The sequence below is a fragment of the Bombus fervidus genome, chromosome 8 (assembly GCF_041682495.2).
Source record: "Bombus fervidus isolate BK054 chromosome 8, iyBomFerv1, whole genome shotgun sequence".
In the NCBI taxonomy this organism is placed as follows: Eukaryota; Metazoa; Arthropoda; class Insecta; order Hymenoptera; family Apidae; genus Bombus; species Bombus fervidus.
Genome location: NC_091524.1, coordinates 6,034,026 through 6,060,794, shown reverse-complemented (window position 1 = coordinate 6,060,794; position 26,769 = coordinate 6,034,026). Strand labels below are relative to the sequence as shown.

Below are 26,769 nucleotides of genomic sequence, written 5' to 3'. Positions count from 1 at the left end.
ATCATGAAAGAAGTAATTACTTTCATGAAAGAAGTAATTACTTTCATGATATATTTACAAGAAGTTCAAATCATTGAAATAATTCTTTCTTCTACCACATATTGTTATTTTAATAAGCACTGAAAGGGTTAATAAATATACATATGTAGATATGTTGTAAACATTAGTATATCTTTGAATGCATCAACCCAAAACTAACGCTTATTTGATATCGAAGATTCGAAGCATACACAGCTTGATGTCGTTCAATTACCAGAATTGAAATTTTCAAGCCGAAGCTGTGTTCTTTTGAAAGAAATAATGAATTATCTTTTTTCTGTTTTTTTTCTTTTTGTTTTCTTTTTTCTTTCTTTTTTTTTTTTTTTTTTGGTACACTGGTATTCGGTACGAGCGTTTGATTGAATCTAATCGCAATACTAGCGAAACTTGGTATATTTCTTCCGAAAGATCACAGTTGATACTCGAAAGCCAGAACTCTAACAACCAAGTTTTTTCTACTATTGATTCGGATGAACAGAATTTATAACTCTACTACGTGCCTCTTCAAGGCCATTTGAACGTTTCATCGCAAGACGCTTCATCTTCCAAGCTCAAGGGACAGTATTCATCAGCAGTGACCCTGTCCAAATCCCCTATATCCGCTCTAGGTTTGAACGGTAGCTCGGAAACCAAAATACCTTCCAGTGGTTCTTTTTCATCCGCGTCTTCCTCGAACTCCCAAAAATCATCATTGGAAACGTGATTGCTGATGGACTTAAAATCCTTCTCACTGAACGTGATCGTCTTCACGTTTCGTCTTTTGGGTAATTGCTTCTCGCGTGAAATATCCCTAGACGTGGCCAGCTTCCTGTCGTATCTGATTCTCTTAACCGTGCTCTTAGACAGTTGGGAGACTGATCGATGACGATCGTCGTTCTCGTGACGTTCGAGGTCACGGCCGTCGTGATTAATAGGTTGTCGAGAATCCTGTTCATTCTCGGTCGACTTCCTTCTTTCCAGCTCCGATTCCGCGACAGTTCCCAGGAATACATTTTTATCGGTAGATCCCCCTGCGGCGGCCTCGTTTTCACTGGTGCCACCTGTCACCTGTGGCTCTCCATTCGTTTCCACGGAATCATTTTCTGCAGCTTCGACCGCACGCGCAATCGTTTCGACAGCTTCGAGAATCTCCCGCGATGGCTCCACTGTCGGATCGGGGTGTGGCGTGGTAACCGCGGAATCGGTCTTACCGACCGAGTCAGCTTGTACCTCGGACCTCATTCGTGGATTCTTTCGATACTCTTCCTCCAAGTAGCTCCGGAACTGATCTCTGAAGTAACTGTCGATCATTTTCCACACGCTGGTGCTGTACCAGGTGAGTATACCAACGAGAAACACACCGCGAAAGATCAATCCCAGCATGATCACACCCGAGTGTTATTTATTGCTAAATATTGCTCGTGGTAAATTAAAGGAATAATAAGAATGCGCGTAATTTAACGATTGATATTTTGCTTATTAAAATTTATAAGGGGTATTTATGATAAAATGTTCATGATTATGGTCTACTGTAATGTAAGCGATGGAATACTTTTAGGAAGTTTGAGTAAGAGTACCTTATGACCTAGAAAATCGATACATAGATACTTGATACTGTGGTACAAACAAGGTAAAATAAATATTTCTGTAGCTCTTTGATGTTGAATCATGTTACATGTTACGTTAATGCGAGCGTCTAGAGTTCGTGTTCAGGAAGCAAAGGATAATTTGCAGCGTGTAGTTATAAACACTGAATTACTCCAAGAAAATGCGTTAAGTACATCGATTGTAGTGTCGTTAACTTCTCTCTACTACGTCAAACTTCGTCCAAGATTTTTTCTCAAATTTTGCGAATAGTTTCGCTAAAAAGTTTCCGCTTATTCCGTTTCCCCGAAATAGTATTCCTTCAGAATACTCATAGCTTCCTGCATTTTTGGAAATCCCATCGTGACAAAAACTAAAATCGAATTGGCGATTACGAACAGTCGCATCATTTCGAGACCACTGTTAGATCGTAACCACTCGCTAAATCCTTGATTATCCACGTCCTTTTCCACATCGTTTTTCTCATCTTTCTTGTCTTCCGGGCCGTTCATTTCGTTCTGTCGTCCTTTTCCGCCTTTGTTTTCATAATTGCCGCGTTTTTTCATCGCTTCTATGTGGATTGCATCTGAAACTTATGAAATGCCCATTTTTAACAATCGCAGACAAACATTAGATAGATACACGCTTCCGCTTTTGAAATAGCATTCTATTTTTATCACACTGTAAATTATTCTTGTTGATTCAAGTTTCACGAGAAATATCACATGGAACACTAATTTTGGACATCACTTTTCTGGAGTACAGTTCCTGCGTATCTATAGTAAGCGCGCTTAAAATACATTGCCTTAGAAGCCGAGGGGTTCACAGTAAAAATGGAACTGTAATGTTTTTAGTTCACTGTTGTGCTCATTCATGTGCTCGTTTGGTCTTATTGTATCGACAACTAGGACAGTAAGTTTACAATTTTTAGTGTCTTCATAATTTTCCTTTCTATCGTTTTTGTTCCATATTGGAATGAAACATTGATGTAATAAAAAAGCAGTGGTCAATTCAATTGTTACTGACGTTTTGTTGCATCATTAAAATTAAGAAACAAATTTATCGAAAACATTAAATAATATGAACAGAAAAATTCAATTTGTTAAATTATTTAATTCCATTTGTGTGTAATTAAAATTTAATTTGACATATCGCTTTAAAGAATTGATTCCGTCATTTCGTGGTTTGAAAATAAATATTAATGAAACACGGTGTTCGATTAAGGAATTGATGTACTGACGTGATGTTTATGGAATATGAATAATCATGTGAATAATAAATTACCATATACGCCAATAGCGTCACATGTGTGAGGATTACGATTAATTTAAATTTAATCAGCTGCGAAATAAATGAATATATAACTCATGTGTTTGGTTGAAAACGGAACAAATCTCTCTCAGATAGTCATTGTTTGTAATCAAATTATATCGTACAGCAGCACAAGAAACAAAACACGATTTATGTTGGCAATTTACTATGGCAGTGAACGTGTTAATCATAATAATACGAATCACAATTGATCATGATACTTACCTATAATCTTCTATAATATTCTCTCTAATCCTCTACTCTACCTATACGATAGACAATATCTAGTCTATCGTCTAATCTTTCTAATTCCCTGAAAATGACGAAACCAATGAAAATCAGTCGACGATTAGTTTCATACTGTTATTTAAATTTAATATATAATTTAATATCAGAATTCAAGAATCGCAACGATTGTAATCATCTCTTCCTAAAAATGTACCAAATACGTTTGAAATATCACGTTAAAGCATTCAACATCGGAATAATTATATTCCCACCATCTTTTCGATTCTACCACAATGGAGTGCCTCTAATCGTTGCAAAATTGCGGTATCGCGTCCATGCATTCGACGGCATAACAATTTCGTAGTAATCGATGCAGACTAAATGAACTGGATTTGAGTACGCCCATCCGTACTGTTGCCTTCGAAATGTTAGACGATCCACGTGCATTAACTTTCGCATACAGCACCGATAGAGGCAGGATATTTCAGACATTCCGGCACGTACGGAAGAGACGAATGCTCGAGCGAGCGCGCGACGATAGTCATCCGATGTATGCGCGTAATTTACTTGCGTGTGTGTAATGCCGCGTGGAAAATACATATGTATGTATAGTTCTTAAACGCGTGCAGGTTTTAGGACAAGCTGCCGAACAACGAAAGCATCCATTTCTGCGCCACGCGTGTTCTTCGCCACTCGAGAAAGCAATCTACGGTGGCTACAAAAAGTACTGGCACACGTCCTTATTTTCCAATGAAACGTTTTTTTAATCCGGTTCTACGCTTCATTTTCATAATTTCAAATTTTTGTAGTCATATACGGGGATACTATTAAACGATACGAAATTTAATTGTATTTAGCTTTAATTAATTGGTGCGCAAATACTACGACGAATACAACGGTCTGGCAATACTCTTTTTTTTTTATGCATAATTCATTCTTCGCTTTTTAGATTAGATTCAAACTTAGGCTATTTGGTATTTTTGTATTTTTATAAAGTAGAAAGTATTTTGTAAGTTTGGAGAAGTTTCCTTACATAGAGAGATGTTATTCTTGTTAATTCGTGTAGCGAATCATGTTTCTTAGAACATTGAACATTATTGTTATAATATACTCTGTAAGCAGTTACGAAAATGACTAAATACAATTTTGTATTCTAGTTTTTCTTTATTAAGGACGAGATGAATCATTTCAAAGAAGTTGGATTGCTTTATCAAATTGTTGTTTACAATTAATTGAGACTTGATAATAGAGTTGAGAAGCTTTTAAGAAACTTCTAAGAAACTTCTGATATTGTTTCAAGGAAGAAAAAACAAAATTTTCACAGAGAGAATGTCGCTGTGTTTAAATACTTATCTGCGGCAGTATACGTGTAAACGACTAGAATATATTATAAACCATCTCCAAACCTATTCCCATAAAATGTTTAGAAACGTAATCAGTAAATAGTGTGAAAATTTTATAGAAAATTTCAAGAGTAATATGATTTCAAAATTAGCATAGGCACACAGGAACAAGTGTTCAAAATTGTATTATGACGTTGGTGTGGAATGTCGGTATAGTATTGGTTAAAACAGAATTCCCACACTTTATCACGGCCTTGTTTCTTCTCTAAAACTTGAACTTCTCTATTGAGCTTCTAATTACCGAAGTTTGCTCTTTCATTATTTCTGTTGAAACTTGCATAATGTATGGCAAAAGTTTAACTGCCGCTGGCAAAAATAGATAGTTGTTAACTAGGAGACAATTATAAGACTTCATCGGTACAATACTGTGTCTATCGTTCCTTTCTTGTCTTCTTTTATCCCTTATAGACCTTTACATCTTTGTATCGATCGCTTTGCTAGGATTTAATGTTACATAATTTACAAGAATATCGTTATTTTAATATCGCATTTTTGCTTCGAAGGTGATATAACTAAGACACAGTAATTTTCCATAAAATACGAACAACTGGTTTTAAACATATTGACACATTTCTTTATCCAATGGAAGATCTATTATAAACTAAAATAAGAGGTTTCATTTTTGTAGTTTTTAATTTATATTTTCTATAAAACTATCAGAAATTTTCTCGCCATTCTTTGAAAGATGTGCTTTACTACTTCTGTACATTCATCTAGATGCTAAAATAGAAACAAATTGTTTCGCTAAAAGATGAAAAATCGTGATTACTTAAACGACTGACCAATGTTGTCATTCTATCTTATCTGTAAAATTTAATATTATTTTTATCACCTTTAATTCCTCTCTGCCTGTTCAAATGATATTTAAGGTTTTACGAAACTCGTAAACGAAATATCGTAGGCCAGTGCGAGTTCAATCCCCGAAATTGCATCACAACTAGATCAGCATATTGTAATTGTCTCATGAATAAATATAAGCTTGTTTTCGTATAAGTAGGATAGCAAGTGCAGGCCGATAAATTTTTCCTCCATGGCTTTAAAACTGGTTCGTCCCTTCCTTGCTCCGTTTAAACGTGATTTAAAGTTGCCCTCCGAAAGTTAGCGTTGATGCGTTGCATAAATGAACAATCTCTCGAATGGCATATTTTAAGATTGTATATTTAAAAAGTAACTTAATCCAATAAGACTTTTATCCATGTTATCTGTCTCTTTCCCACGTGCAATCGACTAAACATATACTTATACTCGTCTGCGATATATATTGCAATCTTTTTTTTATATATATAGGTGTTTATGTTTTATTGTTAAGAATAGAAAAATTCAGTAGATAATTTCAAATAAACCACGAAAAAAAATTCAATAAAGAAATTATAGCGAACTCCATTCTGTAGCGGTATAATAGAAGAAATTTTGCGTACAATGTTCAGTTTCTCAAATTATGATTCAAAATAAAATTATTATTTATTCCCTTCACTCATCTTTCACTCCATAGAGTCGTGTTATATTTATTCATCTCATCATTACATCACTCTATTAACGGTATCCTACCTCAATCATTAACCATAAATCACGAAATTTATCATATGACAAGAATGAAAACATTGGAGATACATAGCTGGTGAGTTGGCATCGCGAACACGATATTTTACAGTTGGACGATCATCCTTCACCGCGTGTATATTTTTTTTTTTTTTTTCATTCCCGCTCTTTTCCGATTCAATGTAAAAGTTGGACATGCTTTATGAAGTCCACCAAAACTAAATTACCTGAACGCGAGAGGTTTTGATCGCGTGAGAACTCACCGCGATAAATCAGCTTCCTGTCGATCACCGAGCAAAGGTCAGTGAATCACACGATTCGACGTTGGATTTTCACGCAACTTTTCTGCCCGCTGGATTTTCGTGTCGTGGCACATGGAAAGACCGTCGCCAACTGGTTGCCAGTTTTTCTCTCCTATATTGTTGTGGATCGTGTTCGTAAGGCTTCTTCAGTTGGTAAGCTCATTACAAGATTCCCTGCTCACGTCAAGGGTTCTTCGAAGCTCGCTCGTATCGCGTATAAAATGGTTCGAGAAATGTTTCAAATTGAGATAATTTGAAAGAACAAAATTTAATTGTCGTATGAAAGATACGTATTAAGTTGTCCGAAAAGTTTCTTTCGTTTTATGAGGAAATAATAGACGCACAACGTTTTTTGTTTTATATTACTTTATCCAATTACGTACGATCCATTTTGTTCTGTTGAGATAAACACCGCGACATTTCACAGACTTGGTTTCACGTTTGTATGAAGGTGCACTGTTGTAAAAAACACGATTGCGAAAGAAAGACACTTTTTGGACAATCTAATAATATAATGTACAGTTGACGCTTCTATGATCATTTCTTAAGATATATGCGTAGGTTTGGTATTCTGTACTGGAGGTATAACGTTCGTGATATCCAATCAATTTGACTAATAATAACTTGTAACATTATAATATGGTAAGATTAAAAAAATGAACTTCGAAGCACGGACAATTATGTTGAATTGCAGCAACAATTGTGTGGAATACCTACAATTATATCCAAGGTATGAAATAAGATAAAAACAGGAGATTTAGCTTTGGGGGTGTGAAATATAACGATTATTAGGAAATTAGATTAGATTTTCAATGACAGTATGTAGATGTTTGTTCGATCTAGCTTGCGGTGACGATCAATTTGGTACACGATGATCGATACGGGTTTTCAAATACGACGTTATTTTCCATTTAGAATGTGTCAGTTAAAACAAGGAACGCTTCATCAATCACGCGCTTCATACAATACTTTCCGTAAAAGAGTATCAAAAAAATAATGACATGGTATTCTATCGCTTGACGAAAATAAAATGTAAATTTTCACGAAACATTACGTTATTAATTATTACTCTTCAAAGTGTATTTGATCATCAGTATAATATAAATATACAAGTTCTGTTGAAATAAATGATCTGCATATTCGAAAATCACCTAAAAGCATAAGTATATTTTTATCGATCCTTTTATTGTAATGTCACTTTATGACTAATAAACATTTTAACACAAAACAGTTGGAAATGGAAAGATCCTGTTAGCTCCAGTCAAAAGTATAAAACCAAGACAAGCAGTATTTTCATATCTACGATATTTGAATATCTTTCGATATCTTAATATTATGTCAGGCACTCCCTAAAGAGAGTGAAAAATGCTTGTTGAATCCCAAATCAAGTAGAAGAACAATAATGGTAATATAAGATATATTATCATATAATATAAAATTTGACTGATCCTTATCATCTTCTTTCTCTGTAGTCGTCACTTGGAATTTGTAATATCAATGCCAACAAGACACACGCTTCTCATTGCATGGATTTTTTTATTCCTGGTGTATTATTGCAGAATTTTATTATTTGCTTCTTTGATGCGACGTTTCATCCGTTTTAAAGTACGTACGGAAGTTTTTGAGGACACCGCTCGAAACCGTACCATAGTACTTCGATATTCAATAACTATCCGCTAATCCGCTAGTCTACGTAAGTATGTCGAATCACTAGAAGCCAGATACGTGAATATTTGTTCTTTTTTCCACTTTAGGTTCATCGGCTTCGGAATTATTAGTGATAAACGTAGACTATGTATACCGACGTATATGCAGAAATATATGTGCAAGGATAGATAAAATGTTTTCTTCTAATACAATTAATCCATATCATTTTTTATTCTTTTTCTTTTCTTTTTTTTTTTATATTCTTTACGAATGAAATGTAAGATGTAAGTGTTACGTAATCGTTAGACGAGAAAAAGGGAGGCTCTGAAGGGGCAGCCTCTTTATTAAGCTACCTCAAGGGATTGCTCTTTCTTCATGGAGAAATTGAATTCTAATATAGTTACCTCGATCTTCGTTTCAACGATGACGCTGGAAAAGCTAGAATGCATCTCTACATGGGTCTGTTTAATTTTTCTATTTTGTACAATTTTTCTCTCCGTTGCTCAAATTACATTTACGTTCGTATTATAAAATATGCGGTGGATACACTAATTTATTTTATGAATCTGATATGTACAGTTTACAAATTAAAAAGATATTTCGCCTAGAGAAAAAGGATCCTATTTTTCAATTTTTCCTTGATACCAGTTTCAGGAAAACATATATTTATATACATGTTACAGTTATACGTTTTAAACTGTGGTCTAGCTCTGTGGTTTGTCTCTGGTCTATCCGAGACAATATTTTTTCAACAGAGAGGAAAAGTCTCAGTTAGCGGATGAAAAGCTTCCTTTACGGTCAAGGGATGGAGTTTATTGGTCGTTTTGTTGAGAAATTTCCAGGTCGCTCGTAACTAATGTACCACGTACGAACGGTCAAGAGTCTCTCCGGAACTCTTACACTATACCATACCCTTTCGTTCTATTTATCTTATATCTGCCAAGGAATACATAGCTTTAGAAAGATTTCATGAGGTAACGAGAAATGATTGCATGACGTTCACCGACAGTGCAGTACAGATAGCAGAAGCAGCGAAAAATACGTTTGATTTTACATGAATTTAATGGATAGAGATCATTATCTCTCTGATGTGTACAGATTATTACTGTCTATCGACAGACCAGTCTCTTTCTCTTCTCTTCTAGCGAATATATTGTTCGTAGAGCACGCATTGCTAGAGGATTTACATCGTTTCTTTTCGAATGACATTACCAACTTCTTCTTAAACAATACGTCATTATCATACACTGTTGGCCATCAGAGCCGCATAAATATCGCTAGCCGTGATTACCACGTAAACACACACAGAACAAGGAACCTCGGAAGCACAATACCGTGTCATATCCGTGCTGCGACTATTTTAACTCTGAATTCTTATTGTTAGTGGAAAGTGGAAAAGATGAGTAGATAATCGACGCGTTTCTGGGTAAGTCCGGAAGTAATTCGAACCAACAATTCTACGCGAGGAAATTGGAGGACGAGTGTAAACAGGCGGGAAAATCTATAAGTAATTTTACGCAAAGTTTACGATATTTTCTCAGAAATTTGTTAATTATTTTGTAGCTCTATTTAGTTTTAACAATAAGCAAGTAGTAAACCTTCATTCATGGATACACTGACTTACAAATAAACAATCTCTCAATAATGAAGATGCTTCCTAGAATTACAGTATTATAAATCTTCATAAATTTCAAACAATCTTCGTCGTAATCAATCGCAACGGAGCTTAGAAAGCTATTAATACGTATATTGTTTGCATACGGAATTCATAAAGCCTCATTAAGACTTCCGTGGGTTATTTATCAAAATCAACACGACACTTAACGCGTTAACATATTGTTGACGGTATACCGTGAAATAAATTTTACCGCCGCTCCCGTATTTCTGGAAAATATGTCAACATTCATCAAGTGAAAAACGTCGATTCACGCCTGCCGTCCGCATCGTCTAAAAAATTAAAAATGTCGATTCACGTGTCCGTATTCTTTATTTACATAACCACACCAGTGTTTCATTTACATAGATTACATAGATAAGAAACAAAAGCACGAATTGAGGAACTATTATTTGAAAATCACGTGAATATCGGAACCCAGATTTATAAGCAAAACAGTAAGTTGAGATAACGTTTCTAAAAGAGGATAATTTACCAGGTGAGTTTATTTTCGTTATAAGACTCCACAGAATTCTGTGTTGAACTCTAGCTACGCCACTTAAGGATTCTCGATGCTGTTCTGCGCGTGCTCGTTATTTTTCGCTCCGTAGAAGTTGCTTGTAGACGTTGCTATTACGTCTGTATGTATTTGCTCGCTATATTTGAAGAGAAAAATTGTTTGCCAAGATTTTCTACGATCCTCGCACATCTTTTCTATGAGGAAGCTATCGATGTAACTTCTCCACCATTTTAGTTGTTCTTGTTTAATTGCCATGAAATTTGACCTACTTAAGCCTACTTAACCAAGGAAAAAATATTTCAGGCGATCAAGTGAATTAACCATTCTCTTGGATAAATATTTTATTTGAATTTTAAATTATTTTTTATTTGCAATGAAAACCAATATTTGGTAGTAATATTGGTCTCTTCATTCGTTTATCGTTAATCGTCAATCGATCGTTGATCTCGTTATAGATAAATAATTATGGTAGTTTGGTCTTATTCTAAATCTCGAACTATTTAACTCTTAAATATATGATTTTTCCAAATATATAAACTAATGTAAACAAATTTACTTTGAAATACGAACGTACTTTGAAATTTTTAATTTATATGCCATATGCTCATAATTTAACATTTCCACCTTTATTTATGGAAAACATTATACGATTCTATAGTATTTATATTCGAATCTTAAATCTGCAAAGAAGACATACTAAAAACGCGATAGTAGATCTTATTAAAAAACGATACTGGCCGAACATATTGCACATTGTATTTAATTTCGTAATAGATAAACGCTTCGTTTATAAGTAACAAATACATCAATCTTCCATAAGCTGAATCAGCTAAGGAAAGCAACGTGAATTTCAATAAGTAGATACTCTTCTATGCTGAAGCATTTGAAAAGCAAAATCCCAATAGTTTAATGGACAAAAAAATGTAACTCAATAGGAAAATTTATGTAACGTAACAGTCGGAAAGATATAAGACCGTTAAATCTGGAAACAAACCGATATTTTATTTATCTTTATTCGAATGAACGAAATGAAATGAAAAGGGTGATTGTTCTATTATCTGAAAATTCCATCACCTGACTATTTTTATCTTTCTATTAATTCGGATATGGGAAGTTCCTTTGAACTTTCACATCCCCTCCCCTCGCCCTTTTCATTTGTCAAGACTCATCACCATAACGCTGCTCGTAAGTTTGTTATTCATAAAATGCTTTTGATTTACATTGTATTCATGAATCAGCATTGTCTAAAGGGGCATAAAAATTTGTACTGACGCGACACGATGAAAATAGTATTCGCGAAATTTACATTGTCAGGTGGCTCACCTGTTACGCATACAATCGGCCTGTATGCATGCATGTGTTGCGTACGCAAACGTGATTTGTTTGCTGAATTATTCGGCATCTCGTTACGTAACCCTAATTGCGCGCTATATCTACCCGTATGGCCAGTTAATTGCAATAATAACGCGAGCATTGAAAAATAAGCGGTGATCGTATGAGCCTATATACAATTTGAAACTAAAAATAGAACGGTAAATAAGCAAGGATAATAAGCAGAAAAATAATAAATCACGTTGAAGCTGATATTTTAATGTCACGATTAACATAGCTTACGTATAACAAATATCGGCTAATGAAGATATTTGAACATTTATACAAGTTTTTGAAATTCCATTAATAATAAACAAAATAAAGATCACATTTCTTTGACTTTTATGTCACTTGATGACTAAAAAGAAAAATGGTTTCGTATGGAATAGTTGAAAACAGGATTAATTTGATAGGTTCGATGATATAAGCCTTTTGAAAATATGTACATGTTTATGTACAATGCGTACAATATCCTTTAAGAAAGAATTAATATTAATTCAATTTATGTGTTAATTTAACTATTAATATTAGTCTGCATGTTACTAATAGTTTTAAGCAGTTACAAAGGGTACAAAGACACATATTTAATTTCAAAATCAAATGGAAAGATAGTTTTCATGTAATATATTGTGGTAGAGTTATTCGATCATGTTAGTATACTATCTTTTAACATGCTGGTGTTTATTAAAAGATATTGACTTGAAGATTTTGTTAATTAAACGATTTCATTGTATGTTGCATTATTATATTTGTACCGTCAAGTTGGTTTTGTTAGACCGTAGACCTCAGATTAAAATAAAAAACCATAAACAGCCTTATAATACCTTTTTTCTGAAATTAGTCAAATACTGCTTGTTGTAGATAAAATATTTGCTTTGTTTAATTTATTATATCTTTTGCAGTGATATATATACTAAATTTTACTATGCAATAATGATTAAATTAGAACCAATTACAAAAACCTTACCAAATACCAATGTGTTTTAACACATTCACAGAAATATTAGCCTTAATTAAAAAGATGTGGAAAAAGGTTCAGGTAAAGTAACAAATTTAATTGATGCATATAGTACGTTTATTCTTTCAACGTTACATACATAATTTGAATTTAGAATATTTAGAATTATTTCCATGCGTAATACAATATCGAGGAAGTTGTTGTATAAGAACGTTACAGAAAACTGTTTATGAAAGAATATAACTATTTTCATTTAGTGTGTCCCAATGATGAAATGTACTCTGGCCGTGGCCTGCGGTGCAATTCGAATCTGCACAGTGCCTAAATTCGATCCTAAGCTATCTCCGTTGGCACAGATAACTACATCGCTACCGGGTACGTTTCTCGCATTTATATAATGAATAGTTCCTATAAAAAGACATTTATATGAAGACACTCGAATATTTACTCAAAGCTTTTGATTTATACAAAGAATATGAATTTTTTTACTCTGCTCAAGTTCTAACAACGAATGATTACATCTATCGCAACATTTCGTTTTAAAACCAAACTTTTCTTTTGCAAGCCTCAAATTTTAATAAAGAAGAAATAGTGGAAGAAATCTTACCACTCATATCCAGATGCAAAGTTAAGATCAAAATGAGATTGTAGATGTTCTTGTATGCGTACACTGTACTGAAAATTTTTTCACCTGCAGCATGTTCACCTACGTTGAGGTTTTTGAGGCTTGTAGCAATACGTGGCTCAAGATACGAACCCTATACAGAAACAAAAAAGCCTTTTATGAGGAAGTATGGGTATTATTTTTTTTCAATGAATCGATGAACCAGAACACAAAGATCCAGTCTCTTACGTGAAGTTCAAACCGAAATGTGTTCCTTTATTTCGGTATTGATGTTTCTTAAATTAATTATATACCAGAATTACAAAATTATATAAAATGTTCTAACTTGTAAAGTAATCCATAATCGTAATTCTTTATTATTCTTGCGTTGTTAACAACTAGATTGTGAATATTTGTACAAGTCAATATTTTTACGAATGCAACGAAGGCAAACAGTTTGTTGGAATCTGTTGATGCAAGTACATTTTAATTTGAATTTAACGGAGCATCTGCCAGTTATGGCAAGAGGTAAAGATTTAACAGTAGAGAAACGTTCTTCAATCGTATCTTTGAAAATACACGTAACAAAAATATCAACTCTTTGGTCGAGTTGTACATTGTTCTTTTCAATTTTTTATCCAAAATACATCTTTTCAAGTTGAAAGCATAGACCTTATGGTTACTCACCGGTATTGTTTGTACCAAATCTTTGTCAGACAGTTTCAGTGTAACGGTTTCACGTGGATAATCAATAAATGCGAAATTGGCTTGTATTGCCAGGAATACGATGAAGACACCAGCAATTGAACGAAACATTTTGTATCGGTTGCACTGGATCTGTGACTGTACCATTGCGGAAATTCACGGCTCTTTTATAACTTATACTAAAAGCTTCTCAAGGTACATTTAACTTATCCAAGTACTTACGATTATCTAAATCCGATTTATTGGTACAAGTCACTTTTTTATAAATAAGGAAAGTGTTTCACACCCTAGACTAAAAGCTTATCAAGGTATATATGACTTATCCAAGTGCTTGTGGTTGTCTACATCCGATTTATTGATATAGGTCACTTTTTCACAAATAAGGAAACTGTTATCAAGAAAAAGTATCGCTATATGTTATTAGTCGCATGACTAGATTCGTCGATCCGGTACAAACAGTGACACAAATGAAAATTTGCAAATTTTTTATTACGTACGTCCCTTGCCTCAGAAGTATGTTTTAATAATATCTGTTAAAGCAAAAATACTTTCTCTTTAATTGATTTATAGTTGTACTAACAATAACGAGTTATTAGCGATTCAATTAACGCCATAAACTAAACTTTCTAATTCTGGAAAACGGTGATTTCAAAAGTAATATCTGACGATAAATTTTTAAAATATCTTTTATGAAAGTGGAATAAGTGTTAAAGAGGAAAAGGTTCTTAGAGACTTATTATTATATTGGATGTTCGATGAAGATCGTTCGTCATTATCGATGAAGATAATATCAGGAACTATTGCTTTTTAATGATAAATAGATCTGTGGTTTTCAAAAATTTGTCCGTTTATTCTTTTCTTGCAAATGTAAAAAAATGCAATGTAATATTTTTCTTTTTTTTTTATCCAACGTAGCTTCCAAATTTTCCTTACTATTACGCGTAACAATTTTTCAATAACTTGTATATAAGTATATACTTATTTAAATATACTAGATAGCCATCGACTATTTTCCTACAATTTAAAACCACCAGAAAGTAGAATTGTTTTTATAATTGAAAAGTATTTGAAATGAAAGCACTCGGTTCTGTTTGCTGACGAAAAGGGAAGAAAAAGAAATATTCTAATGTGCAAACGATATTATACCTGGATTAAGATTTGCACTGAACGACAAACAACATTCTATCTCGATAAACGTAATATATTTTCTTGAAGCGGTCCGTGTATTTCAATCCTCGCAGAGATATCTATTTTATGTGTATATAAGTATAGTAGCTGTATTTTATGTGTGTAGAAGATATATGCGTATTCCTCCGTATCTGTACTTGAATTTGAGTAGGGTGACTTGGAAAAGAAGGGGAAAGATATGCCGACAGGATTGGAGATCGACAGCAAGGTTTGCCGCCACAAAATTTGCCGCCACAAAATTTGCCGCCACAAAATTTGCCACCAACCATAAAAATCTTACCAAACACCAATATGTTTAAAACGGAAATATTCTTCTATTCTGATTAGAAAGATATAGAAAGAAGTTCAGGTGAGTAATAATAACAAATTTAAGTAATATGTTTATTTTTTCGACATCCTATAGCGCTATATAATTTCTACTTAGAATACTTATATCTATTTATATATGAAATAAAATAATGTGGAAGTTATTGTTTAAGGAAAAATAAAATTGTTTAATGGAGTTAGTATAGTTTAGTGCGTCCCAACGAGCACACGTAATCTTGCGGTAGATCTTGGTGCAATTCGAATGAGAATGCTGCCTTCAGACGATCCTAAGGTATTTGCAGTCTCACAGACAACCGCTTCGCTGCCACTTATGTTCTCGGCACTTACAAAATTAATGTGTCCTATAGAAAAAGAAACATTTACATGAAGATACTCAAGCAGTTACTAACATCTTATTCAAAGCATATCAAATGAACATGAATTTAGTTACGCTCTCTAAACTTCTCGCGAGAAGAAATAATTACGTATATCAGCGATTTCGCTAGAAAAACCAAACTTTTGTCTTGCAAGCGTTAAAACGTAAATAGGAAAGAATATAAGAAATCTTACCGTCCACTTGCAGCTTCAATAATAGGATCAATATAAGGTGCTCATGTTGATTCGAGTATTGGAATATTGAATTATAAATTCTTTCACCTGAAACATGTTCACCCGTGCTAAGAGTTCCCAGGTTTGTTTGAATATCACGTTGTTCGGGATAAGAATCCTATTCAGAAACAAAAGAAGTAAAGTGAAACTTCGTGTGAAGAAACATGGATATTATTTCTTTCGAATGAAGCGATAAACAGTTTCAGTTTCTTAGGAAAAGTCAAAGTTGAAATGTATTTCTTTATTTCGATAATGGTGATTCTTGACTTAATTATATATTAGAACTGCTGAATCGTATATAATGCTTAAAATTGTAAAGTAATCCATAATCGTAATTCTTCGTTATTCTGCGTTGTTCACGACTAAACTATGGATGTTTAATGCAAATTAATATTTTCGGAACATGAATCAACGGAAGAATCGGGAGAGATTTATATTGTTATGCCTCGGAGTGCCAACGTTGTTTTGATTTGATACGTTCGAAGGTAAACGAACTCCGGACAAAACGTTATCGCCGTTATTTGTAATTGTCAACCAGAGTTACATTCGAACTTTTTGTAATACCACCGGTTGATACAAACAGACGAACGTGCTCTCTAGGACGATCATTATAGCGAGTCATACAGTCGAATAGCGAACGTAGAGTTGAACAGTAGCTTTGAGCGAGCGACGATTACGACCGCCATACACTATCTCTGTACTTGTATTTAAAGTGAGTTTAATATACACTGACTATTACAATTTTATCACTCGTCTCTTTAATAAATCGACACGTATAATAATATACCTCATTACGAATATAGCTAAAGCAAATAGTATGCTGGAGCTTGTGTTGCAAGTAAATGCAAGTTCAGGTTGAATTTAGCTGAGAACTTGCCAGGTATGCCAAGAAGTAAAGAATTAACAGCAGAGAAACCTTCTTCAATCGTAACTCGTAAAATACATATAACAAAAATATCAACATACCTGGTGTCCAAATACTTATAGGCAACCTTATTTTCATTCAAACTACATCTTTTCGCATTGAGAGGACAAATCTTATATTTACTCACCGCATTCGTTTGCGTAAGATCCTCGTCAGTGAATTTCAGAATAACGGTTTCGCGTGGATAATCAATAAGTGCAAAAGTAGCCTGCGCTGCGAGGGCTAGCATGAAGACAGTAGCTATCGAACGAAACATTTTGTATTGTTTTCAGCGTATCTATAACTATGGCATTGCGGAAATGTCATGTCCCTTTTATAGCCCGGATTAGAAGTTTATCAAGGTACACGTAGCTTATCTAAATGCTTTTCATTATCTTACTCCAATTTATGGATACGATGCTCTTCCTTACAAAAAAGGGAAGTTTCTAATGTTATTACCTTCTAATTATTTACATGAGGTTAAATTAGCGAATGCGGTAGAATAATAACACAATTGGCAATTTGCAAATCTTTAATTAAACACGTCCCTATTCTCAAAAGTAAGTAATTATTGTATTATAAAAATTACACAATTGTCTAGACATTGTTGATCGTTAAAGGGTAATTACGTCATTATTGATATCATAGATGTTGACTAGCGCACTGCGTAGCAATTACGCCGTATTAGTTATCGTGTTTACCGATTTATGGATACGATGCTCTTCTTCTTAAACAGGGAAAGTTCCATGTTATTAACTCCGGTAGCGAATCCGGTAGATTAATGACACAATTGGCAATTTGCAAATTTTTAATTAAACACGTCCCCAGCCTAAAACTTAAATAATCATTCTACTATAAAAATTGCGTAATTTTCTGGACATTGTTGATCGTTAAAGGGTAATTGCGTCATTATTAATATCATAGACATAGTGGATTAGTGTACTGCGTAACAATTACGCCGTATGAATTAGTTGTGTCGCCGATTTTGATGAATGAACAAAAATGTAGATTGATTATTGTTGTTTTACCATTTTTCAGATCTATTAATGACAATCGTAGAAAACAGCGACTTTCTTTATTTTTTACCATTTATTAGCCAAGTTAACCGTTTATTATATGATTAACTTTTATACGTAGTTATTAGTCTCCTCAACTATTACTATATACTATTATTTCAAAATCACAGAGGAACAAAAATGTCTCCATGAACGTATAAAATTCTTTTTTCATACATGAATTTTCACAAAACGGTATTTTCGTCTCTTTGTACGAAAAATCGGCTGGAATCCACTCTCATCTTTCTAGAGGTAATACTGTGTTAGCATTCTCCTCAAATTCATCTAATACGAATGCAGAAGTTTCATTCTCTGCATAAACAATATCTTTTGCATTATCTTCCACTGAAGTCTCAAACAACAAAACATCGTTATCACTATCCTCTATACAAGATAGCAATTCGGTGCATGATAAAGATATTAATAATTTTCGTAATGTCATTTCGATAGAAATAATAAACTATTATCTATCTACTATTTTTTATAAAATAAAGTATGAACAACACGTACATAACAATGACATAACAATACATACCATTCATGTAATAAACTGTAAAAAAAAAAAGAAGAAAACAAAAAGGGGCAATGTAATTTAAGGAATGTACGTCGAGCTGCCACAGTAAATATGATTAAATTGATGCGCGTACGTCGAATCGGCTTAGAATCGGATAGAACAAAAGCACAATTGGCGAATTATAATATTTTGTCGAGTGTTTAGTAGAAATAATGTAATTGAAAAAATTCACAAATACGAACTGTCGCGAATATGGAAAACTCTCTCCATGGCAAATATCTAATGCTAATCTAATATCGCGTTTACTTCCTAATTCGAAGAATTCTCTTCATCATAGTCTATGTTGATGATATTCTCGTTGTCTCAAAGAACTTGTACAATAAGAGTTTAAAAGGTGTTTCCCACTGCATTGCAGTCGCTTTCTCGAATGAAAGAAAGAAGATATATCAAGCAGGATATATTAGGTAGATTTTGAATGGTTTTGGAATGACCGACTCGAAGCCAGTATCGACATTGACGAAGACCGAAGAGGAGGAGCTCAGTAAGGTGGAAAGAAAACTGTCGTATGGAGAATTGGTTGGGGAATTGATTTACATTAAATATGAGGATGACTAATATGATTGATTATATTAAAATAATAGAAATAATCGGATATTTATTAATTTTTTAATTTGGGTCTACAACAATATTCATATGATGAATTCGTTTCTCTAATTAGTCTTACGAGTAATCATTTGCACAGTTGTTTATCATATGCGGCGATATCATACGCTTCAAAACATTATAAAACGTATACTATCATTCAGAAAGTAACTTGCTTACTTTTAACAAGTTTTATTTTAATTGTACAATTCCAAATAAATCAAACTATTATGACTTTATTCTTTTTAATCCAATTAAAATACTATAGTTTCATTATCATCTATTGTTAGAATACTATTTCCTGAACAAATTGGATTGTACTGAAAGATATTGATTTGGATATTTTTCCGATCAAAAAATTTCATTACATGTTTTATTATTGTACAGCAGTCAACCAATTGATTTATTAGTTTTTAGACTTCAGATTACAGTAGATAGCTATAAACGCTCTCAGCTTTCGTTCTTCTGTAATAAGATAGCAGAAGCTTGTTTATTGTAGGTTTATTATGTTCTTCTGCAGTAGAATACTGCTACCAAGCCTAATTCATCCGCTAAATTTTACTATAGAGTGACAACTAAATCAGTACCAAACACAAAAGTCTTACCAAATACCAATATGTTTAAAGCACGGAAATAATCTTGATTAGAAAGATATAGAAAGAAGTTCAGGTGAGAAATAATAACAAATTTAAGTAATATGTTTATTTTTTCGACATCCTATAGCGCTATATAATTTCTACTTAGAATATTTATATCTATTTATATATGAAATAAAATAATGTGGAAGTTATTGTTTAAGGAAAAATAAAATTGTTTAATGGAGTTAGTATAGTTTAGTGCGTCCCAACGAGCACACGTAATCTTGCGGTGGAACTTGGTGCAATTCGAACGCGAATGGTACTGCGAGACGATCCTAAGGTATTTGCAGTCTCACAGACAACCGCCTCGCTGCCGTTTATGTTCTCGGCACTTACAAAATGAGTAATTCCTGTAAAAAGATATTTATATGAAGACACTCGAATACTTACTCAAAGCATATAAAATGAACAAGAATTTACTTATTTAGTTTCTTGTAACAACAAATAATTACGTATATCATTGATTATGCTTCAGAATTAAATTTTTGTTTTACAAACTTCAGAACATAAAGAATAAGAAAAAATATAAGGAAGCTTACCTTGCACTTGAAGCACCAGATCTAACGCCAAAACAACGTTGTTGCGATTATTCCTGTGTTCGATCTGTGTAGTATAGAGTGTTTCACCTTGAAGGTGATGACCCGCACTAAGAGTTCCCAGGTATGTATTAATATTACGTGGTTTAAGATTAGAATCCTATTCAGAAACAGAAGCAAACTGAAACTTCCTGTGAGGTAAGATGGATATCATTTGTTTTGAATGAAGCCATAAACAGCTTCAGCTTTTTAGGAAAAGCTAGAATCGAAATGTATTTCTTTATTTCGGTATTGATGATTCTTGGCTTAATTATATATTAAAATTGCATATTTATATAAAATGCTTAAAATTGTAAAGTAATCCATAATAATCATTTTTCATTAGTCTGCGTTGTTAACGACTAAACTATGGATGTTTATGAAAATTAACATCTTTACGAACTTAGCTGAAGCAAATAGTATGCTGGGCTTGTTGTTGCAAGTAAACGCAAGTTCAGCCTGAATTAGCTTAGAATTTGTCAAGTATGGCAAGAAGTGAACAATTAACAGCAGAGAAATTCTCTTCAATCGTAACTCGTAAAATACATATAACAAAAATATCAACATTTTGGTCGAATTGTACTTGGTGTCCAAATACTTACGGGCAGTTTTATCTTCATTCAAACTATATCTTTTCGCATTGAGAGGAGAAGTCTTATTTTACTCACCGAATTCGTTTGTATAACATCTTTGTCAGATAGTTTCAGAATAATGGTTTCGCGTGGATGATCAATAAATGCGAAAGTGACTTGCACTGCCACGGCTAAGATGAAGACAGTAGCAATCGGACGAAGCATTTTGTATCGTTTTCAGTGTATCTGTAACTATTGACATTGCGGAAATACACGTTCCTTTTATACCCGAAATTGAAAGTTTATCAAGATATATCTTATTAAGATATATCTTATCTATATAGCAAGATATATAGCTTATCTAAATGCTTTCCATTCTCTTCCATTATTCTGATTTATGGACACGATGCTCTTCTTTACAAAAAGGGGAAGTTTCTCATGTTATTACCTTCTAATTATTTACATGGGGTTAGATTAGCGAGTGCGGTAGAATATTAACACAATTGGCAATTTGCAAATCTTTAATTAAACACGTCCCTATTCTCAAAAGTAAGTAATTATTGCATTATAAAAATTACACAATTGTCCAGACATTGTTGACCGTTAAAGGGTAATTACGTCGTTATTGACATCATAGATGTTGACTAGCGCACTGCGTAGCAATTACGCCGTATTAGTTATCGTGTTTACCGATTTATGGATAAGATGATCTTCTTCACAAACAGGGAAAGTTTTATGTTATCAACTTCTAATTACATAAGGTTAGATTAGCGAATCCGATAGACTAATGACACAATTTGCAAATTTTTAATTAAAACGACCCCTGCGTCGAACTTAAATAATCATTCTGCTATAAAAATTACGTAATTTTCCAAACATTGTTGACCGTTAAAGGGTAATTACGTCATTATTGATATCATAGATATTGTTACGTCCCGAGGCTTACCATAGGCCGTGTTCCTAACCGTCTCCCTTGGTACTACAGTGTCGCAGACAGAGCGTCTTACATGACCGGCGAAATACACAATGTAGCGATGAGCGCATAGTTGTCGTGAAGCAGCGAGTTCTAGAAACATCGATTCGCCTTCGGTCCATTATTTTATCTACGCAAAGAAGGTATCATACGCAATCATAGGCGAACGGTTGCGAGACCCGAGCATAGTGGGACTCGTCTCCCAGAGAAGACAAAGGAAAAAATCGAAGTCAGTATCATTTGAGGATTCAAACCGAATGCCTGGAGAGGTTCAGAGGAATAAAATCCACGTCGCTTAGTCAAACGAATACGTCGAGAAATATCATAAAGCCGAGTCGAATTATAATAAGAAACTAATTGTATCATCGTTAAATCATTTGTAACGTGTTAATTATGATTTTAAATATTGTTGGGCATAGAAGCCTATATTGACCCTGTTAATTCAGTGTTACAATCATTCATCAACTACCTCTGTTATTCTAATCGAAACAGGGGAACGACTGATTCGCGGCGTCGATTACCAGAATCGTAGCGAGAATTTACGCCTCTCACTGACGTGTTTTCCTCGCGATCGGTCGTAACAGATCTAGTTGACTAGTGTAATGCGTAGCAATTACGCCATGAGTTAGTTGTGCCGCCGATTTTGAACAAACGCAGAAATCTATTAATTAAATAATTAATAGCACGTGGTAGTGCAGTTAGGATCAGAGACAATAACACATTTAATTAACACATTTAATCAGTTCCTTCTTCCAATACCTTTTCAATGGGTGTTTCAATGACTACATATAATGCGGGGTCCTAAGAGGTTGGAATCTGAATGAAAAGGATGTCTGAACTTCCTCCTTAGGTATCTTGAGTGCCACAGACAACTACTTGACTACTTTCTATGTTCGGGCACTCACGAAATCAGTGACGCCTATAAAAATATTTATATGAAAATATTCGAGTACCTATGTAAAGCAGTTGATGTGTCAAGTGAACGATAGACGATAGTATTTTCTTACGCATTTTTAACTACAAATAATTTTTCAAGTTCAGGTGCAAGATTTCATGTTGTATGAATAAAGCTGTGTAAAATAAAAAATGATAAACTAAAAAATGTTACTACCATTAATGATGAATTTCAGCTATAAAGCATGAATAACATCTGAATCGTTGATATATTGAACCACCTTAATGAAGAGCTGTTCATCTTCGCGTCTTTTTACAGTTTTTGAGTTGTGAATCGGTATTGTAGGATTACGGAACAATCGGCACTTGCATTAGTCAGGTTTTCTACGTATCCGTTTGTATCGTTAGTGGTAGTATAAGGCGTCAGGATTTTTTGAAGACTGCTGGTTTGAACGAGATCTCCTGAAATTTTCCCAAACTTTGTTCAGACTCAAGATCATCAAGATCTTGTACGTTTAATTAGAGTGGTTGAAATATTTACACATACCCTTATTTTCTAATAACGCGTTTTTCTTTTATCAGGTTTTATATTTCATTCTCATAGTATCCATGATCAATATCCTGAGAGGATGGAAGGAGGTATTGTCATTTATACTGTAATTATAGTTAAATTAAAATTTGATATCAAGAGGAATCGGTTTTCAGTGAAAGAGGAAGAAAGACAGGCATAAAAAGAGATTTACAATGTTATGGTTGGTACAATAATATTCACAGATATGGTGAAAATTATATAAGGTACACTTATCAAAACTTAATCTTTTATAATTTAATGATGCCGATGTAGCGATACAGTGACATTGAAATAATGAAAATTATTTCTTGTTTTATTTTCATTTATGGAAAACACGAAAAGCTAATATATTTATAATCTTCTTCTCGAAATGAAACATTTGATTTCAAAATATCTCTCTATAAAAGTGTGTTACGATTGCTGATTGGTTTTATAAAAATTTCCAGTGTGCAAGGTGTCCATATCATGTAAACTTAATTTGATATGTAACTTGAATTCGATATGTCCTAATCTCACTATAGTTTCAATCGAGAAAGTCATTGGCATACAATCGAAACGAGAAATCACACATTTCTATATCACACATACATCAATAACAATTCTCTGATATTTTCCTCAAATTGAAGATGTTTCCTAGCAATAAAGAAATACAATTTGATCGACGATAACTTCAAGAACATAGTAGTATTAGCATGATATCATCGTTCTAAGACTTGATCATGCGATTATTGTCATGCGCTGCAACGACCATATTTAACGTGGCCAAGGAATTCGGTGGTACTCGAAGATTAATGCTAGTTTTGCTTCCTCCTAAGGCGTTTGGATTTCCACAGACAACTGCTTGACTGCCTTGTACGTTTCGAGCACTGATATAATGGATTACTCCTGTAAGAAAGGAAACCACGTAAATTGTGTGAATACAGAAATAATATACAGAAATATTTGAATACAGAAATTACAGAATCATTGGTGTACAAATAAAATATAAAATAAAAAGCAAAGAGGGAATGTTTATGCACTTGTGGAAGATTTAAAAGTATAAAACTCTACGGAATGCACATAATGTGCAATAAAATCCAAAGTATTCAAAGTAAAATAGTTTTACATATTCAGCGAGTGGAACAAATCGCTGTTTACGTTCCACTTTTTAGTTAAAAGAATATAATATTCGCATAAGTATTCACAGTCTAGCCATAAATTTATGCTGCATAAGTTTCTTTTAACAACGAATGGTGTTTGATGTTCATCGATGATTTAATTGACCAAGTTTTTATTCTGTAAAGCTAAGAATATGAGAAATAAGAAATAACGGAGTAAGTTACCGCTCGTAACAGATACGTCCAACGTTGAGCTTTGAATCGTGTTGGTAGGATTGTTGAATTCAATTACACGACGAAAAACTGTTTCGTCTGCGTAGCGTTGGCCGGCGGTGAGGTCCCCGATAAATAGAGGTCCACGTTCCTCTGGATAGGAACTTACCTATGGAAAATAAAAGAGTGTGTAATAAAACATTCTATTTAAATATCGGTTGTAATGTTTGTTATTTTTCTCGAATTACGACCATAGCTCTAGATCTTACAACAGTACGTCAAAACAGAAAAAATTTCTTTATCTGGATATTGATATCTTTAATAATTTGATATTTACAAATTTCCAGGTATTAGGTTTATACTATATGTGATTTTATTTATTCTGTTAAATCGTATTAAGTAGATTTTAGTATACAGCTATTACTTTAAATAACTCGAAATTATAGTAAATTCTTGAATTAATTATTAATAAACACAAGAAAGACAGGAAAAGAGAGAGAGAGAGAGCATGCACACACATGTACAGAGATTCGTAAGATCTTTTCGCAAAATGGTACTAACATTATTGTACATGTAAAAGTATGAAAAAATATTCATAAATCCTGTATTAACAAATTATCAAAAAAGAAAAAAAAATAGGAAACAACAAGAACTTTGAAAAAATACATTTAATCAATTACACGATCTGTTCTTTCTATTTAAATATTCGTACGAAAGATATTTTATTTTCTTTCAAAGAATATTCTATCGCATCGCGAATAATATCTTGAACTTTGTTCAAATTATCTAAATTGCTTGAATTTAAGATCGGATTTGCTTGACTTTAATCGACTTGAAACCATCTGACCAACGTGGACCGGTTGTTTACTTGACTTGGGATATCTTTTGAAATTTCTACGTTCATTCTCATTAATCGTCACTTCAAGACTCTCGAATTCAAATATTATAGTTTGAAATCACCATACTATAATAGTACCAACAAAGCGCGTTCTTTCCTTCGATATGAATTTCATTCTCGCTATTATTTATATTCCGACAAGCATCGCGTTCTCTAACGTCGTTCTGGATATTCGTTACTGAAAGTCAGTTCGTAAAGTCAGTAAAGTACAGATGTTCCCATTCAAGCAACTTGTAGTGGTTTATTCTGATTGCCTTATCATTCAAGACACGTCGTTGTCTTAACGTTTTATGAATTAAAAATTTAATCCTTATTTAAATTTAAAAACGAAAAATTATTATCTCGAATACGATACAAGCGTTAAGAACAAAGAAGTTGATACGAAAAATGCCAAAAGCTTAACTAAACACAATTCGTTTGAACATAACTAACGTGGGAGATGCTTTAGAGTCACTCACCGATTTTGTTTGTTGTACAGCATCGTTGCTGGTAAGTTCCACGCGTATGTTCTTGTCCTGAGAAATATCGATAGCAGAAGCGGCTTGAAGTAGTGGTAGGGCCACGATGAAAACAGCGGCAATTGAACGGAACATTTTGTATGGTTTCACTGTGACTGTGACTGCGCCATCGAGGAGGTGTACCTCTCTTTTATAGACCGAGCCGAAAGTCCGTCAAGGTGAACGTGACTTATCTGAACGGTTCTTTTGTGATTTCTCCATTGGCTCCTATCATGCTCTTCCCCCTGGAATACAAATAAGGGAAATGTTACCGGGTACAATGCCACGTATGTTATTCGTCTCACGACGATACAGGCCCTGAACGATGGATTTTCCTGTTTTCCTTCTTATTTTATTTTTATCTCTTCCTTATTGACCCTAAAAATTATACTCATATTACTAATGTTACGTGCTGTATACTATTACAGATGTTCAGGAGTTGTATACTTCGAAAAAATGTTGAAATTACTGAAAGGTATTTAGTGATTTATAATTAGATTGCGGATATTTGTACAATTTAATATATCGCACATAAGGTAGTGGATCAATGGATTACTCGATAGAATTATATTATACATAAAGTAATATAGAATGGAATGTAAAATATTACACAATGGGAATATAACATGTAATGTTAGAGTAGAATAGGATACGGGTTATTTACGATATACTGTAATATAGAAAATATAAAAATCGCTAATGATTAGAATAGTGTAAAAATCAGATTACTACTACAAAATTACTTATACTTGTTAGTTACAGTAGTAGTACTAAGTATA

The 26,769-nt window shown here is 33.5% G+C and overlaps 6 protein-coding genes across 6 annotated transcripts; all 6 read right to left on the bottom strand.

Moving 5' to 3' along the window:
* Window positions 1–448: 448 nt before the first annotated feature.
* On the bottom strand, window positions 449–1,401 carry LOC139989742 (uncharacterized). The gene has a single exon (XM_072008284.2). The coding sequence runs from the start codon at window positions 1,399–1,401 to the stop codon at window positions 544–546; it is 858 nt and encodes a 285-aa protein (XP_071864385.1). The 3' UTR covers window positions 449–543.
* A 462-nt stretch (window positions 1,402–1,863) lies between these two features.
* Window positions 1,864–9,270, bottom strand: LOC139989743 (uncharacterized). The gene is made up of 3 exons (XM_074111863.1): window positions 9,245–9,270; window positions 6,347–6,363; window positions 1,864–2,188 (listed from the first exon to the last, which is right to left on the bottom strand). The coding sequence occupies exons 1-3, from the start codon at window positions 9,268–9,270 to the stop codon at window positions 1,896–1,898; spliced, it is 336 nt and encodes a 111-aa protein (XP_073967964.1). The 3' UTR covers window positions 1,864–1,895.
* A 3,359-nt stretch (window positions 9,271–12,629) lies between these two features.
* Window positions 12,630–14,085, bottom strand: LOC139989747 (uncharacterized). Its single transcript, XM_072008294.1, has 4 exons — window positions 14,067–14,085; window positions 13,827–13,982; window positions 13,143–13,293; window positions 12,630–12,943 (listed from the first exon to the last, which is right to left on the bottom strand). Exons 2-4 carry the CDS (start codon window positions 13,953–13,955, stop codon window positions 12,789–12,791), a joined length of 435 nt encoding a protein of 144 aa, XP_071864395.1. The 5' UTR covers window positions 13,956–13,982; window positions 14,067–14,085; the 3' UTR covers window positions 12,630–12,788.
* Window positions 14,086–15,399: 1,314 nt separating this feature from the next.
* Window positions 15,400–17,167, bottom strand: LOC139989986 (uncharacterized). The gene is made up of 3 exons (XM_072008764.1): window positions 17,000–17,167; window positions 15,909–16,065; window positions 15,400–15,700 (listed from the first exon to the last, which is right to left on the bottom strand). The coding sequence occupies exons 1-3, from the start codon at window positions 17,126–17,128 to the stop codon at window positions 15,546–15,548; spliced, it is 441 nt and encodes a 146-aa protein (XP_071864865.1). The 5' UTR covers window positions 17,129–17,167; the 3' UTR covers window positions 15,400–15,545.
* Window positions 17,168–19,778: 2,611 nt separating this feature from the next.
* LOC139990074 (uncharacterized) lies at window positions 19,779–21,088 on the bottom strand. The gene is made up of 3 exons (XM_072008964.1): window positions 20,944–21,088; window positions 20,240–20,396; window positions 19,779–20,050 (listed from the first exon to the last, which is right to left on the bottom strand). The coding sequence occupies exons 1-3, from the start codon at window positions 21,070–21,072 to the stop codon at window positions 19,896–19,898; spliced, it is 441 nt and encodes a 146-aa protein (XP_071865065.1). The 5' UTR covers window positions 21,073–21,088; the 3' UTR covers window positions 19,779–19,895.
* Window positions 21,089–23,935: 2,847 nt separating this feature from the next.
* Window positions 23,936–26,135, bottom strand: LOC139990383 (uncharacterized). Its single transcript, XM_072009615.1, has 3 exons — window positions 25,952–26,135; window positions 24,608–24,764; window positions 23,936–24,170 (listed from the first exon to the last, which is right to left on the bottom strand). The coding sequence occupies exons 1-3, from the start codon at window positions 26,084–26,086 to the stop codon at window positions 23,992–23,994; spliced, it is 471 nt and encodes a 156-aa protein (XP_071865716.1). The 5' UTR covers window positions 26,087–26,135; the 3' UTR covers window positions 23,936–23,991.
* Between the last annotated feature and the right edge of the window lie 634 nt (window positions 26,136–26,769).